This window comes from Musa acuminata, chromosome BXJ1-3 (assembly GCF_036884655.1).
Source record: "Musa acuminata AAA Group cultivar baxijiao chromosome BXJ1-3, Cavendish_Baxijiao_AAA, whole genome shotgun sequence".
NCBI lineage: Eukaryota > Viridiplantae > Streptophyta > Magnoliopsida > Zingiberales > Musaceae > Musa > Musa acuminata.
This window is the reverse complement of record NC_088329.1, coordinates 7,210,274-7,226,526: the sequence shown is the minus strand read 5'-3', so window position 1 is coordinate 7,226,526 and position 16,253 is coordinate 7,210,274. Positions and strand designations below refer to the sequence as shown.

The 16,253-nt window shown below is 39.9% G+C and overlaps 2 protein-coding genes across 2 annotated transcripts; one reads left to right on the top strand and one right to left on the bottom strand.

The window, feature by feature from the left end:
- Positions 1–1,264: 1,264 nt before the first annotated feature.
- LOC135619720 (protein TIFY 10a-like) lies at positions 1,265–2,794 on the top strand. The gene is made up of 5 exons (XM_065121998.1): positions 1,265–1,616; positions 1,701–1,833; positions 1,908–2,137; positions 2,238–2,295; positions 2,371–2,794. The coding sequence occupies exons 1-5, from the start codon at positions 1,466–1,468 to the stop codon at positions 2,489–2,491; spliced, it is 693 nt and encodes a 230-aa protein (XP_064978070.1). The 5' UTR covers positions 1,265–1,465; the 3' UTR covers positions 2,492–2,794.
- A 3,453-nt stretch (positions 2,795–6,247) lies between these two features.
- Positions 6,248–14,055, bottom strand: LOC135619727 (auxin response factor 16-like). The gene is made up of 13 exons (XM_065122003.1): positions 13,582–14,055; positions 12,749–12,861; positions 12,572–12,667; positions 12,429–12,485; positions 12,181–12,336; positions 11,996–12,080; positions 10,845–10,935; positions 10,592–10,756; positions 10,305–10,500; positions 9,990–10,128; positions 7,510–9,131; positions 6,898–7,088; positions 6,248–6,810 (listed from the first exon to the last, which is right to left on the bottom strand). Exons 1-13 carry the CDS (start codon positions 13,625–13,627, stop codon positions 6,630–6,632), a joined length of 3,138 nt encoding a protein of 1,045 aa, XP_064978075.1. The 5' UTR covers positions 13,628–14,055; the 3' UTR covers positions 6,248–6,629.
- Between the last annotated feature and the right edge of the window lie 2,198 nt (positions 14,056–16,253).

The window sequence follows — 16,253 nt, the reverse complement described above, 5'->3', positions numbered from 1 at the left end:
GGCCTTATCGGCTTCTTCTCCAAAGATGCGAGAACGATGGCCATTGAATCTATCACCGTCTTGGAATGATCCATCAACTTGTACTGCTGTCGGATACGTGTCATCACCACATCCAAAGCCTTTACGAGAGAGAGAGAGAGGAGTGGGCACACCGCGTTTAACACGTGAATCCCTGTGGCCGCCGACTCCCCTTGGAAACCACTAGGAAGGCACCACCACCACCAGCAAGCGGAAGAAGAAGCCGGACAGGGAGTACTTTGCCTTGCTCTTTTCTTCCTTGATCCAATCTCCATTTATAGCACCTGCACAGGATGTATCTCCCATGCACTGTTCTTTATCGTCCCCAAGAGCTATCGAATGGAACGGTAGGCCCACTTACCCACCTCATTTTCCAAGGAGGCCTAAGTTCTTATTTATTTCTTTATTTTTATTTTTATTTTACTCGGAATAATTGAAAGAGATTATTCTGGTGCTTAAATCAATTTAAGCTCTTAGGCAAAAGTTAAGAATAAAGTTTTAGATCCTCGATTATACTTGAAAGGTTTTTATTTATAACAATAAATATTTTATCTTCTTGATGCATAATCGATTTATAATTTTAAAATTAAATATTCTCAATAATTTCTCTTTAACTTAATCGAATTAGTATATTTTTAATAAATGATAAGTGATGAAGATAAGATTCGAACTAAGACCTTACGATAAATTATTTTTATCTTTACTGATCAAGCTAGCTGATACATGTGGTACTCTTCTTTTTTAATTAATTTAATTTTGAATTATAAACATGACATAATAGAGAAATATTTTTTAAAAATTGATTGGATCGAGTCTAACTAAATTTCATATATGAAATAATTGAACCCAATTATTTTCTCTCTCTCTCTCTCTCTCTCTCTCTCTCTCTCTCTCTCTCTAGGCCCAAAATTTGGCGTCTCCCTCCAAGCATATGCCGTCACTTTGTGGCACGCTATTGAAGGTTGATGGCATCACCTCCACCACCACCTCCCGTCCATTCCATGGAGTATATTGTTGATGGAGTTTGTCCCATAAAAGACACAACGTGTGTGTTTTTACTGCTCTCTCTCTCTCTCTCTCTCTCTCTCTCTCTCTCTATCGTCCATTCTTCGTCGTCCGTCTATTCTATCCTTTCCTTCCCAAAATAATAATTATTATTATTATATAATAAAGAAAAATAGCACGTGCTATCTTAACTCATCCTTACCCTCTCTTCTTCTTCTTCTTCTTCTTCCTTCTTTTTTTGGTCTCTCCCTCGCGCACCAAACCAACAGCCACAACACAAGCCACTATAAACCAACAGCAAAAGGAGAAGGGTGAGGAGAGGAAGCACAGGTGCTCATAGGGCCAAAGAGGTGAGAGAAAGCAACCACAAAGGCAATCTTAACAGACACCACATCGAACACAAGCAAAATTGGAGGACGAGAAGAGAGAGAGAGAGAGAGAGATGGCAGAGAAGATGGGGAAGAGATGGGAGAAGGGCTCGCAGTTCTCAGTCACATGCAACCTCTTGAGCCAGTACCTGAAGGAGAAGGGCGGCTTCGGTAGCATTGGCCTTGACATCGCCTCGAGGCCTCTTGACGTCCACCGACCCAAAGGTGACATCTTCTTGGGTCGCCTTCTTCTTCCCTCTCCTTCTCCCTCTTCTCCTTGTCTAACAGCTATGTCGGCGTCTTCTGCAGACAAGCACCGGAATCCCACCACCTTGAGCTTGATGCCTGGTGTTGATGTGCCCCCTGAAGACGATGATGCCACTGACCACCAAACTGCTCCCAAATCCATGGAGGACTCTCTCAAGACTCCCCCAGTGATCAAGTAAGACCTCTTCCAAGATGATGTTCTTGGAATTTGTATTGACTGGGAGCGATAAGACTAAAGGTTGATTCCAGGGAGGTGGAGAAGTCGCAGCTGACGATCTTCTACGGCGGAAAGGTGCTGGTTTTCGACGATTTCCCGGGCGACAAGGTCAGAGATTTGATGCAGATGGCGGGCAACGAGATCGCTGCAGCTAAAAACCTCAGCTTCCCGGCGCCTCCCCCGACTTCCATCTTGGCCTCCGCATCCAGCTGGCAGGAGCCGCCGCCTGGCCTGCCGACCCCCGCCCAGGCTAATGCTTCCGGTAATCATGTTGAGATGCTTCACTACATCCATTCCTTCGATTGCGACACAAATCTGTACAGCCCTGCAACTGATGATGATTAATGCTATGTTGGGAACAGATATGCCCATAGCCAGAAAAAACTCCCTTCATCGGTTCCTGGAGAAGAGGAAGGATCGGTGAGTGTCTGTTCTTGCATCAATCTTGTGTTTTACGAGCTGCATCTAAGCGTCTCTCGGTCGAAATGCTTACAGGATCAGCACCAAGGCCCCATATCAAGCCCATGGAGCGCCGGCGGCGTCGCCAACCGATGCCGAGCTCCGCCTGGGACGAGAAGATCTGAGGCAAGAACACAGCTCCGGGAGTTTCAGATAGCTTGAGGAGAAAGCCTATGGTGACTCTGCTTCTCTCTTTGCTGCCTGTTGCTCCCCTGACACAGGGTCTCAACCACAGGGATGATGCGGAACATGGATCTTGTCCTGGGATGAAGAATTGTGGTGTTGTTCTACATGATTAGAACAAGTTCTTGAGATCTTCTTTGATAGAATACAGCAGTCTCCGTTCCTGTTGATTTCTATTGCTTTCTTTTGCTCATACCATGTATGATCATGCTTAGGCAATCTCAGTGTTGTTCAAAACAGATGGTGTTGAATTCCACTTTCTACATTTTTTGGTTGATTCTTCTTCTTCCATCTTACATGATTAGGACAAATTCTTGAGATCTCATTTTGACAGGATACAGCAGCATCATAGCTGATTTCTCTATTGCTTTTTTTTACTCATGCTTTGTGTTATCGTTCTCAGGCAATCTCAGTGTTAAAAATTAATGGTGTTGAATTACACTTTCTACATTTCTTGTTTGATACTTGTAACAAATCACAGGCCTTCCATCTTACATGATTAGGGAAAGTTCTTGAGATCTCATTTGACAAGATACAGTGCTGATTTGTATTGATTTTGCTCATACTTTGTTTGTATCATCATGGTTAGGCAATCTGAGTGTTCAAAAATAATGGTGTTGAATACCACTTCCTACATTTCTTGGTTGATACTTCTTCCATCTTACATGACTAGAACAAGTTCCTGAGATCTCATTGGACAGGATATATCAGTTTCCATTGCTGCTGATTTGTATTGCTTTTGCTGATACTTCTTTGTGTCATCATTGTTAGGCACTCTCAGTGTTCAAAGATGGTGTGTTGAACCCCACTTTCTACATTTCTTGGTTGATACTTGTAACAGATGACATGTCTTCCATCTTGCATGATTAGGACAAAGTTCTTGAGATCTCATTTGACAGGAAACAACAGTATCCACTGCTGTTGATTTCACATTGCTTTTACTCATGCTTTGTATCATCATTCTTAGGCAATCTCAGTGTTCAAACATGATGGTGCTGAATTCCACTTTCTACATTTCAAAAATTGAAGCATATCAAATTTTATATGGCCATGACTCTTTACCTTAGCATTTTGGAAATCTTCTATATCTGATTAATAAGAATTTGTAAATCAAACAATTTCTATCCACTTGTTACCTAATGCCATAATCGAAGACTGGGAGTGGTGATGTGTTCATGTTGGATCAGAAGCTTCCCTTGAAGACTTTTGCATGGACCACAAGGAATTGAAACAAGTGACATGTTGCTGTGTTAAGCTGGCTAAATCTTCAACACATTGTTCACATCAATTGTCCACAACATCAAATTCAGTGGTAGGAAGCTTCTGTTCTACTGAAATGCAGCAAATTATTCTCATGTGCAAGAGAAAAAAATGTTCTTCTTGCTTGAACAACATGTGTTCTTGATTGTGACTACATGGTGGGTAGTATGTTTTGAATCCAGTAGTTTTACCTACAACTTCAGAATCATGATGCAGAAAATGAAAACCAATATGGTTATGTTTCATGTTTTAATTGCTCTCTCTCTCTCTCTCTCTCTCTCTCTCTCATCTTTGTCTTTGTCTACCTGTCACCAGCTTTGTTGTAGATCAAACAATGAAGAAGTTAAATTAGAAGGAAAAGGGTATTGAGTTGGATGAGTCAAAGTGCATGAACTTTCTCAAGAATTGTATGGCTCCTCCTCCCACATGGAACCAACATGACTCATTGAGCAATATCAGCATTAGGTATTAATGTTTTGATATATCCATGTCAAACCACAATAAAACCATAGATTCCATGGGATGTCAACCACAGTTTCAAGTATGTCAGCACTTTGTTTCAAATTAAATAGGCAAAAGTTGGATTTACTTAGTCTAAGATGGAGGATTATATTAGAACACTAATTGTCAATATTGGACTCTGTCAGAATCCATCAGTATGAATCTTAACCACTCTCACTAAGACTCTTTGAATATTATGGCTTCCTTTTATTGTTATTGTTATCATAAGCGGAGTAGGATAAAATTTATAATTAACAAGCATTGTTTTTGTCTTTGACAAAAAAATAAAAAAAAAAAGCTTAAATTAAGACTAACGAATGAGGATCGAGTTTTGAACTCTTTTTATAAGAATATTTTATGGATAAAAAAATATTTTTCTTTGTCATAGCAAAGTCGTGATCTTTTCGTTCCGATACCATCCGAAAAATTTTAAATTCTTATCGATATTATCATATTTAAGAATTTATTCATAAAACATATTTTTCATCGTATCATACGATCTAACGGGAGATGTGTAACATATCACCGGAAGAACGATCGAGATGGGGGGATAGGAGGGAGAATTAGATCCGTAAGAAAGGGGAAAGGATCCGACAAGAGGATGTTGCTTGGAAGCTTACTTCCTTCTAAAAATAATTGAAGCATGTGATGAACGAGGAGTAAAACGAGGATGTGGACATCACAAGAAACCGTTCACGACAAGTCATGACAGCAAATGGAATCCATCGAAAGAAAGAAAGATAGAAAGAGAGATAATTAAAGGAAGAGGAGAAGAAGAAGGCATGCACTACTTGGGCTGGTGGTGACTGTGGATGGAAGTTGCGTGTGTGTTGAGGGGTGGATGGACGTCCTATTATTATTATTATTTTCTTGGTCAATAACAAATTGAAAGAAAGAACACATTTTTCATCTCCTCCTCCACTTGGAAGCGTTCGATTCAGCAACTACGCTCTCATGCGGTGGCATTAAGGTTGTCCAATACTTAAAACATATCATATAACGTCTTAATTCTTTTATCACTATATTTGAGTTTAGTACTTTGTGAAGCTTTCAAATTCTTTGTATAAAACCTTTAAAAAAATGTTAAATGAGATTTCGAATCCTTAATCATTCATAAATGAATCTAACACATTATCACCATATTAATATTTTAAGTATAAAAATATATCAGATAATATTTTATATTCTCAATCTTTCATAAGTGAATTTGATACATAACAATCAAATTAATATTTTATATATGAAATATATCGAATAAAATTTTGAACTCTCAATCTTTGATAAATGGATGATCAAATTAATGTTTAAAATATAAAAAAAATATATATTAATTTATGTTCCTCAAACACTTCACTTTGTGTGTGGATGACTGACTAACTCGGACTAATCTTGAATTAAATAAGAATATACATTAGCTACTTTATACATTAGCTACTTTCTCAGTTTCATAGACTAAGAACAACAAAAGTTAAGAGATTTGAAATCAAAAATTAATTTTTAGGGCATTTTGTGGATAAAAAGGGGGATGGCACACTCACCGCTGGAGGTCTAAATTGATGTCCAAGCTAAACTCCCATGAATCATGATCACATCTCCAATATATATATATATATATATATATATATATATATATATATATATATATGTATATATATTAAAGTCGAACACATCCTTCAAACACATGTTATGCATGTAATGTAGACACAAGGTGGTTATACATCTGTCATGCATTTATATATATACAGATAAGAGTGAACATCATGAAACATTTTTTCAAGATCCCAGATGCATGCACATAGCACCCTTCCATCACAGCTTTAGGGAATCCTCTGAACCAAATACACCCATTCCAAGGCTTGCAACATCCATTGTTTGCAATCTGAGTTGTGTTTCAGTCTTTGAATTCTGTAGTCAAATGATACACATATAGTTCCTTCATCTGCCTCCTTTGTTTGCATGCTGAGTTGTATTTTAGTCTTTGAATTCTGTGGTCAAATGATACACACAATTCCTTCATCTGTCATTTGCTGCAAAATTATGCTTCAAGCTGTAAACTAGGCAAACTCATATCTTGTTTTCTTCTTTTTGGCATATCGTATGAGCATTTATTGACACAAAATCCCCGTGGTTCTTCTCAAGATCACAACACATGGTTGCATCTTTATATAAATCATGCATCTGTCGGGGATCACATATCTGATTGAAGCTGTTGCAAGGCTTCTGCAGAATAATTTGCCTGGTCATTTCATGGTTGAAGCCTCTCTTGAAGTGGCTGCAGTGTTTCCAGCCATGCAGATTATATATAGCTTTCTGGAATGGTATCATTGATTGTTTTTTTACCAGTGTATCACTCAGTGCTGAAAGGATGCAAATGAGCAATCATCAAGCTGGCCTCTCCAAGGATTACCACTGTTAGACCCACTACATGCCTCGGTTCCCACAGATAAACCAATCAGGTTACCATCCAAACTCATCTGCTGGACTTCTGCTGCTGATAAAATCTTGATGCTCTGAACACAGCTAACAAATTCCCTGTATACGGATAAAAGAAATGTAGTCACTTTGATGCATGGAATAAAAGAGTACAAAACTAACATGAGTCATTGTATGTGGGCTTACTCCCAAGGGTCATCACCGACAAGTAAAACGTCATTTTCATGATCGACATAGACCAGCTTCCACTCAGTCCTGTGTGAATCCTCTAGTTGCCCTTCAATCCCAAACATACAAGCAAGATCATGTCGAAGCTCATCATAACCCTTGTAACGGGATACGTCAATACACCTTCCAACGGATCCACGCTTTTGAACCTTCAAAATTTTATAGTCAGTACGTCAGTTATAGGAATTCAGAAAATATAAAAGAGGAACAATACAATTATACTTCATGGAAATAGAAACTGGAAAGAGGAAACTAAGAAGCATAATACTTGTAATTTAAACCATGTCTTTTTTTCCTTTATCAAATGTTAGCTGCTTTGTTTTGCTACCTTAAATGTCTTAATTGGATAGGTGATATCATAGACCAAGTAAACAAAGTAATTTAGAGTATTTTATATGTCAGCAGTTAATTATCTATATTGATAAAGCTTTGTAAACAATCAATTATGCGGTTCCCAGATAACTTGTAGGAACTACCAACACATCTAAGTAATTCCTTCATTTTTAAATTTTATGCATTAGTATGAAACAACATGGTAGATCACTTAAGTATAGAAGGAAAGTAGCAGACCTTAGTGTATGTTCGCATGCGTTGATGTTGGTTAGCCCATGCTCCTCTATTAGGAACACCCTCATTGACCACAACATCAGCTGAACAGCCAGGCTTGAAAGACATGTCTGCCACACCGAATGATTGAGAACTGATATCTGCAGTGGACAACTCTGTATCAACGTCTTTCTGCTGCCAATAACCAGAGATCAAGTTCTGTATTTCCTTCCCCATACCCAAGCCTCTTGATAGCAGGGTATCTGGCATTGTTCCAAGAAGAAAGTTGTCCCGATGATCTTGACCGTTACCATCTAGGCAATGAGGGGGAAGTGATAAGCCCTCGTGCACTTTACTATCTAAACAAAAAGAAGTGGTAGAAAAAGCATCTAATTGATCAGCAACAGGGAGCTGATTGGGAAGCTTAGACTCGTTAAAACTGAACTGCTCATGCTTGATCATCACTTGTGGCTTGCTTTGAAGTTCCTGAAGCATATTATCCACAGGTGGTGCAACTGTTTCTTCAACTAAAATTGCTGGTCCTTGCTGAGTTTTACCGTTTAAGCTCAATGAAACAATGTGACTGTTAGTTGAAGGAAAGTTCGATGAAGATGGACCCTTGGTCCCACTGAGTGAAGACTGAGTTCTGACAAGTAGAGGAGACTTTTGGTTACCAAGAACACTGATTTTGTGTTCTTGATGCAATTGCTTCAATTGGAGTGATAGATTACCGGAGCCATCCACCCGCTGTTGTAAATCCCGCCGCTCTTGATACTGCTGATTTTGTTGAGCTAGAAGCTGCGGCAACTGAGATAGCAATGATGGACTGAGCTGAGAGAGCAATTGTTGCTGCTGAAGCTTTTGCAGCAACTGCAACTGAAGCTGTGGCTGCATTAGGCATTGCAATTGCTCTTGCTGCTTCTGTAGGAGAGAATGTTGCAATTCCAATGGTTGTTGAACCGGCAAGATCTGAGGTAGCAGAGACTGATGGAGAGGGTCCATGCTTGATAAACACGAGCTTTGCAGTTCTTGCAGTCGCAGAAGAGATGGCTGCAAATGTTGACTCGATGAATGAGTTTGAGATACAATCTGTCCACTGGATGTCTGGTGTTGCATAAGCTGATGATCTGCAGCTTCCTGAACAGCAACAGGTCTAAGTTGCTGAGGCTGAGGCTGACTCTGAGGCTGCTGTAGTTGGCCCTGTTCCTGTTGCTGAAATTGTTGCTGCTGTAGATTGATAGATTTCTGTTGCAGTGGTGGCAATTGCACATGGTGTGAAGCAGAAGCTTGTGGCAACAGCTGTGGCTGCTGCTGCAGTTCACGAGGCAATTGCAAAGTCTGATTTAGTTGCTGTGTTTGAGGATTTAACTTAGAATTCAAACTTGGTGCAGATGCACCATGTGTTTGGAAATTTAGCATTTTAGTTGGATCTTCTGTTACCAAACCATTTTGCAAAGCTGATTCAATTGCTGAGGGAAAGCGTGCTGGTTGAGCAGCTGGTGTCATTAGCTGATGATTCTGTTGCATAGACATCCACTGAACCAAGCTTAAACCTGGAAAAAGTGCACTCTGAGTGTCTTTTATGCCATAGTCATCATTCAACCATGGCATTACCCTTTGGAAAGCATTTTCAACTTCATGCGCATCTGCAAAGTAAGTATCTTTTAGCATACAAGTCAATAATGATTGTATGCAGAATACAAAAAGGATGAACCGTGATGTGACACAGGACAGGATGTGCACCATAGCTTTACCATGAAAGTATCATATATCAGTAATGCTAAGAAATAAAAGTTGTTCTAACACCTATAACAGTTTCATTGCATTTTGTTCATGGAACCAACATTTAGACCTGAGTAACCTTGTCAAGAACTCAAGCATGATCAAGGGTTGAAAAGATTTCACTAAAATTCTGCTAGTCCTGTACCAAAAACTCTTAAGCTTATTGTTTGACAGTCCCTATATCCTCTTTACATTTGTTTTTCTTCTCTTTCTTTTTCCTTTGCATCTTCTCTCTGTACTGTGTTCTCTAATTTTTAAAATTAGAGTAATGCTGTTCTGCATAAACATGTGTCATTCAGAAGACTTCCTTTTGCAGAAAACATCACTTAGTAGATGAAGAGTGAGAAGAGATTATGGCTTTAGAAAGCTACATGATAAATAGGGATGTGAATATGCCACGAGATAGATCATTGGAATGTAAATACAAGGGCAGCGACAATCTAAGCTCGTCCATATAAATGCTCACAATGGACGAGATAATTACAATGGACCAGAGGAACTTCTCACTGACAAACACAAACGGAACAGTTTAAGAATACATTCCACCAACAGAAAAACCAGTAGAATAGTTAATCAAGCATGTTGTCAAGTGTCACAAATGCCTAAATGGCATCACCAGCACAGCTTTATAAACAATTTTGCCATTTGACAGTAAGGGCATGATTATACCAAACAAGATAGCAGCTGAAGCACAAGATTACACTTTTATGTAACTTGCTTACCAGGGACTCCTGGTGCTTCAGGAAAATTGCGCCTGAAGAATGGGGGTGGACATAAATAGAAAGGAGTTGCTAGAGGTTCAATTTCCCATATTGACACTCGGGTCCTTCTCTCCGTTGCTGTTGATTCATCCCATCCAACCTGTTGATTACAAAGTCAAGCAAGACTTTTCTAAATTGAATAATGTATGTTTCAGATGTAGAGCTATGTGTGAATCAATAAAAAGGAGAACATGTAAATATGGTTGATAAAGTTCTATCTTCCCAAGTGAGGTCAATTCATAAATCAAATCATTTGATCATGAAATATGCACTGACCTGAAGATTGTGCCACTGCGAGTTTTTCCACCGCACAGGATCTAAGTCACTGATGCCTGTAACAGTGCCCATATATCGTCGCACGCTTGAGTCCTCGGTCTCAAACATCATCCTGAATCGCATACCAAGAGACACCTGGGTATACATTGCCTTGTTGTACTTAGCGAAAGGGATAACAAATTCTGAGGGGCTCGCCCTATTTAAACAATGGTAAATTCAATTAATATTCCAAATTAAAGAGAGATTATGTAAGATGTGCATGGTAGATGCCGGAGAAACTGCACTACCTTGGGTTGCAAAAAATAGTAAATGGGCTATTGTTAGTAGCAGCATGAGCAGCAGCAGCAAGGATCCCTATGTGCATGCTATCACTAGACAAGACAGAAGATGATAGAGCAGGCTGCTGTCTATTTGCACGTCTCATACCAAATAAAAGCTGCAACTTCTCATCTCTACAAAGCAAGACAACATTTTCCCCTTCATGTTCATGATTAAATTTATATGTGGAACAGAAGTTCACCATCAAATTTTTCGTCATACCGGATAAAGAGAACAGAGTCACCAGCAGAAAGTCTCTTTGTACCAACAAACACACTCCACCCTGTTGTCAGTAGATGCCTTTTTGGTTGACCTGCCATTTGGTCAATGATGAAAATTGAATCAAGAAGCAACCAATAAATAATCTTTAGTATGCACCAAAATCTACCTGCATTGGCAGACAAGTCATTGCAAATAGACACTCTTTAGATCACTCTCATTGTGTGCCTAAATTATATTCTTGCAATAATCATAAAACATTTTCGTTCAAAATAATAGGATTAACTAAGTAAAATAAGCTGCTCTCCCAATGTAAAGTGGTGCAAGAAATATCAAATTACGTCAGATATATTAACAATAAGAACATGTCTGCAGTTATAATGATGCAGGAATTAAAAAAGACAATGTGTTATAAACTACTTTTGACATCTCAAGTTTTCAAGTGTCAAAGCAAACAGCAAAATAAAGAGTCATGACAGTATTGAGGTATGTTGAACTTTGGGACAAGTTTAAGAAAATAGATGTCTTTGTGTGTGTGACAGTGAGGAGTAAAGGGATCAAGGTACATAGAGTAGACATGAAATTCAACATGCAGTTGGTTGGAAGAACTTTACATTTACATCTCATAAGTACTATAAAATTGATAGGTAATACAAAACTAAGGAGCTCAAGAACTTGGGACTCACAACAGCAATGGAAATAAGAAGCGAAGGAAGTTTCCAGAAAAAGGTAAGTATAAACCACCACCCAAGCTTCAACATCACAAGTCTGGAATTATTAGATTCAATATTAAGTGAAACTCCAGATGGAAAGTCAACTAAAAATTCCTGCTTTTAATCATTGAGGGAAATTATTTTTCCCTGATAGCAATACAAATCTCCACAAATTATTTCAAAAAAAAGTTTTAGAGTACCATACACTTGATCACAAGACGAAAAATAAACATGCCACTGCTCACCAACTGGTGTTGAATTTTCAGAATCCCAAAGTGGGACAAGTAAAAATAAAAGAATAAGCTGATAAAGGGTGTTTTAGGATAAGCAAGCCAAAACTGACCACAATTTAGATAATTGTCCTCTGTAACTAATATATTTTATTAAATTTACATAGTGAATACTGATTCTAAGAATGGAGGAAAGACACAAGGCACTTACCACGAAATATATGCCTAAATGTCCAAGAGACATCATGCAAATCCTTGACCACCAACTCTTGTGCTGGCGGTTGCATGGTGAAATCCTACCCAAATTTAATTCTTGTAAGCCAAGCATAATCTACATGTTGTGAAATCTATACAATAAAAACGAAGTATGGCCAAATACATATGACGACAACATACCAGAGGTGGAAATATCTTTTCAGCAGCACGGCGGGGAACTGAAAATCCTCCATGAGTACTTGTATCGCTCGCAGTGAGTGTTTTGCAAAAGAATTCAGCTGGATGCTTGTTTTGTTTGAGGCCCATTTCAGATGCCAGCATTGCTTCTCTGTCATACTATATCAAAGTTGTGTCAAGACCAGAACACCAGCATGCACAAAAATCACAAAGAGCAAAAACAAAAAGGCAGGCATTGATACCAAACCTACTTTGTTAACAGGCTGAAGAGTCATTTGAGCATAAACCTCATCTGTTTCGGCATCAGCCTGATGACAGATGTATTAGCACAATACTTTGACCACAATATAAAGTTGCATGAGGAGGACACGAAAAACCTCTCTGCAAAACTTACATGCATGGTGACATCAAGAAGTACACAAATCAGCTTGGAGGGCAGTGAGGGATACTTTGGAATGTCATCAATCTCCTTCTGCATCGAGGCCGCGACCTGATATTGCCATTACACAATGCTCTTGATCAGATACTCAATATTACATGGATTCAGATCAAATCCACTGAGAGGACAGACCTGCTCGCTGTGGCCCTGTGGGAAGTAGACCACTAGGCTGCCTACCGGTGGCAAAGAAACCAGTGGTCCAGCACAAGCATGCCATAGCTCAGAATCGATTATCTTCTTTTCTCCTGCTTCACACAGAGCAGAGCAAGCAATCATCAGTGGATCACTATCATTCATCTTGAGGGTATGATACGTCCTAAAAAGGCAAAAATGCAAGCAAGCACTGCCAATGCAAAGTTATTTCCTAATAAGTGGATAGTCCAATAAAATATGTATGTGCACATATTCTACCGGAATATCTCTGAACATGCAGTTCTGCAGTCCTTCGGTCTGGCACAAGCTCTTAAATGCAAGGATCTCCACTATTTTGTGTATCTAATCAGTGTTTCGCGATACTAGGGATCAAATCCGACAAGAACTTGTCCAAGAGAGTTAAGGAGATAAACCGTGAGACATCAAAACACTGCCTTGGAACAACACAGTTCAAGAGGAAGAAGAAGAAGGACAAGAAGCGTGCTTCAATAAAGATGCAGACTCGTCCTTTTTCCTACCGGGAATCAAGATGACTGTTGCTGAGCGCAAACTCTGGGAAATCCAATATTTATAACAGGTAAACATCGACAGTTATGAGGTTGGAGAAACCAAAAGGCTCGAAATCATTGGAATGCTTGGTACAATTTAGCTCATTCGTTACCAGTACGACTTCTATGAGAGAAACGGAGAGGAATCACGAAGCACATAGTGAACGACACTCCAAATCAACGAACAGAGACCTTTGACCTTTGAAGATTGTGCTAAAAGCCAAAACTGGAAGAGCCAGAATCAATGGCAAACGACAAGCGCACCTTCCTCTGGATTCCCCGCGAATCCACAAGCCGTAGGAACCTTCATTTAGGCCAAGCGGAACCGAGAACCACTCTTCCGATCTGCCACGCTCAAGCGAGGAGGCTGCTCCGTTCCTCCACCCCGGCCGTTCGCCTTCAGGGACCAGCAAAGCTACCACTTATCCCCCTCCCTCTCTCTACGGTTCAAAGGCGCCCTCCGCTGCTTAAGAATCCTACCCAGAGCGCGTACGCTGCGATAAAAAAACAGTCCTTTTCGCCATAGTAAGAAGATTCGCCTGCAGAGCAGCCGAAACTATACCATCCACACCGATCCCCTCCTCGCGCTTCCGGTCCAGCAAGCTCAGGCAGCGAGTTGGCCTCGGAGGACAGAGAAGTCGCTTCTGCTGTGGCGACAGAAGGAGGCCGGAGAGGCGCCGGGAAACGACGAAGCGGTGGGGTTTCGTGCGCTACTGGTTCGGGTTGGGGGCCACACGAAAGGGATGGGGGCAGAGACGAGAAGACGTACAGAAGATGCGTCGCCTTCTTCTCCGTCAATTTATTGGGAAAAAAGAATTAATTATTTATTTTTGCAGTTAATATTAAATAAATAAAAAAATAAAAACTTGTAAAGAAAGGAACAAATTTGATTTCTTTAATTAATTAATTAATTGCTGAATAAGAAAAGTAGAAGATTATTTTTTTATGAATATATTAGTTTACATTTAGATTATAAATGATTATTTTATTTTATCTAATTATTTATTTATTTTGCTTTGCTTAAAACGTTGCGTGCAAACCGGAAACGGACACATGCTTTTCTTTTACGAAAATGCCACTGAGGAGTACTGAGTCCTTTTGGAACAAAAATATTTGCCTCACTTTTTTTTTCCGAATTTATTATCTATTGTAAATTTTAAGCGAAATGTATAAAAAAATAGAAACTTGTATATATATATATATAATATTAAGGTTTCTGCAGGTACGACAATATTATGCAATTTTGTCAGAAATAATAAAATGATTACGTAATGTTTTAGAAATACATCATTTCGGATATGTGTGCGTATGGTGGGGTCCATATGGAGGAGACGAAGGCTGCACCAACGTGGGAACGTGCAGCTTTTGGTTGGAGGTTGGACCCGAAAGGGGTAACCCCGCGTCACACCCTGCGGCTTTAGGGGGTGCGGGACCCGCCATCTCAACCCCACCCAGAGAGAGATGGGGGTAGTTCGGTAATTGGGACGTGGGCGTCAAGGCCAACTCGGCTCCCCGTGCCGCCACGCGCGGGGCGTCGCGGCGCGCTGCCGTCGCTCTCGTACGTCCCGTTCTCCTTCCCCAATCTCTCTCTCTCGCTCCTCTGGACCCTTCTCTTATCCGTCGTCTTCTCCGCCTCGCATGGAACTCAGTGAATAAGGACTCTCGGAACTCGCGCTCACCTGCTCCGCCTGGTGAATTCCGAGATGGACCCAATTGGTGGAAATCGCCGAAAGGTCAACTCGTTCGCCACCGCCTGGAGTGCGGCGCCAACACGGAAAATGGGGAGCAGAGACTCAGCCGAGTTGTTGCACCGACCGCTGTGGGAGTGGACTCACTCCATGACAATCCAAGAAAGCAGGCTTCGATGTCGAAAAGGGGAAGACTAGCATGTGAGGGAAAGCTTCACCTTTTCCCTCGAGCGTTCAACATCTATTAGACCCAAAAAAACACTTGTTTCATCTTATCATACTTTGAGATACGTGAAAGTACCTGATTGATTGACTTTGGTCAAGATGCGTGCATGATCATCCGATCATATCTTAATTGCTTACGGTGGAATGGATTTGTAGAAATGATCGACATGCTGTATAATCTTATACGTCTTATATTTATTTTCATGTATTATAAAGATAATTTTATCCATGTCATCACACTCGACGTCAAAGTGACTTGCCCAACACCTAATAAAAAATATTATTATTATTATTATTATTATGAGACCAGACGATGAATCATGACACCATGAACTGTGGAAATCAGCATCCATCTTCTTCAAACCAGTAAATTAATGCCACCTGTAAACACGACGACGACTGAGATGCATTATGATCCGAGCTGTGCAATGTTCTTTTTCGTCCAAGTGGCATCATCATCACCATCGTGCGTCGGCAATAATTACTACCCCGGTAAACTTATTCGACTTGGCGGGACCGGCGCGGCTGCTTGTGGGTCAACGGGCCAGAGATCGCGTCCCATTGGAGGGGCACGCGCCGGGCCCGCACGCCTGTAAACTTACTAACGGTTCCTACGAGCCCCAATACGAGAGGTGGGGTCCATCGTACTTTGTACTCATGAACTAAAATCTTATGCTCATTCCTGAGAGGAATGGGTGGGGTTTGGGTAAACCAGTCTGTCTCCGATCTTTTTTTTATCGTTAATTATTATTATTATTATTTGGAGTCTACTTTTCTGTATTAAACTTCTTGAAACCACCAAACCAATAAAAAATAGCTAATTATCTTTTATTTAATATAAAGTCCTACCAAAATTTCATAAATGAGCCAAATATCTTTGGACAGTAGTATAGAAAAAAAATATTCATGAAGTCCATTATGGAGAAAGAATTTAAGACGAGGATTGATTATAAATTCATCTATGATATTTTAGTATGATGTAAACTATCAAATAGAAGCTATTATAACTTATGAGATACCAAC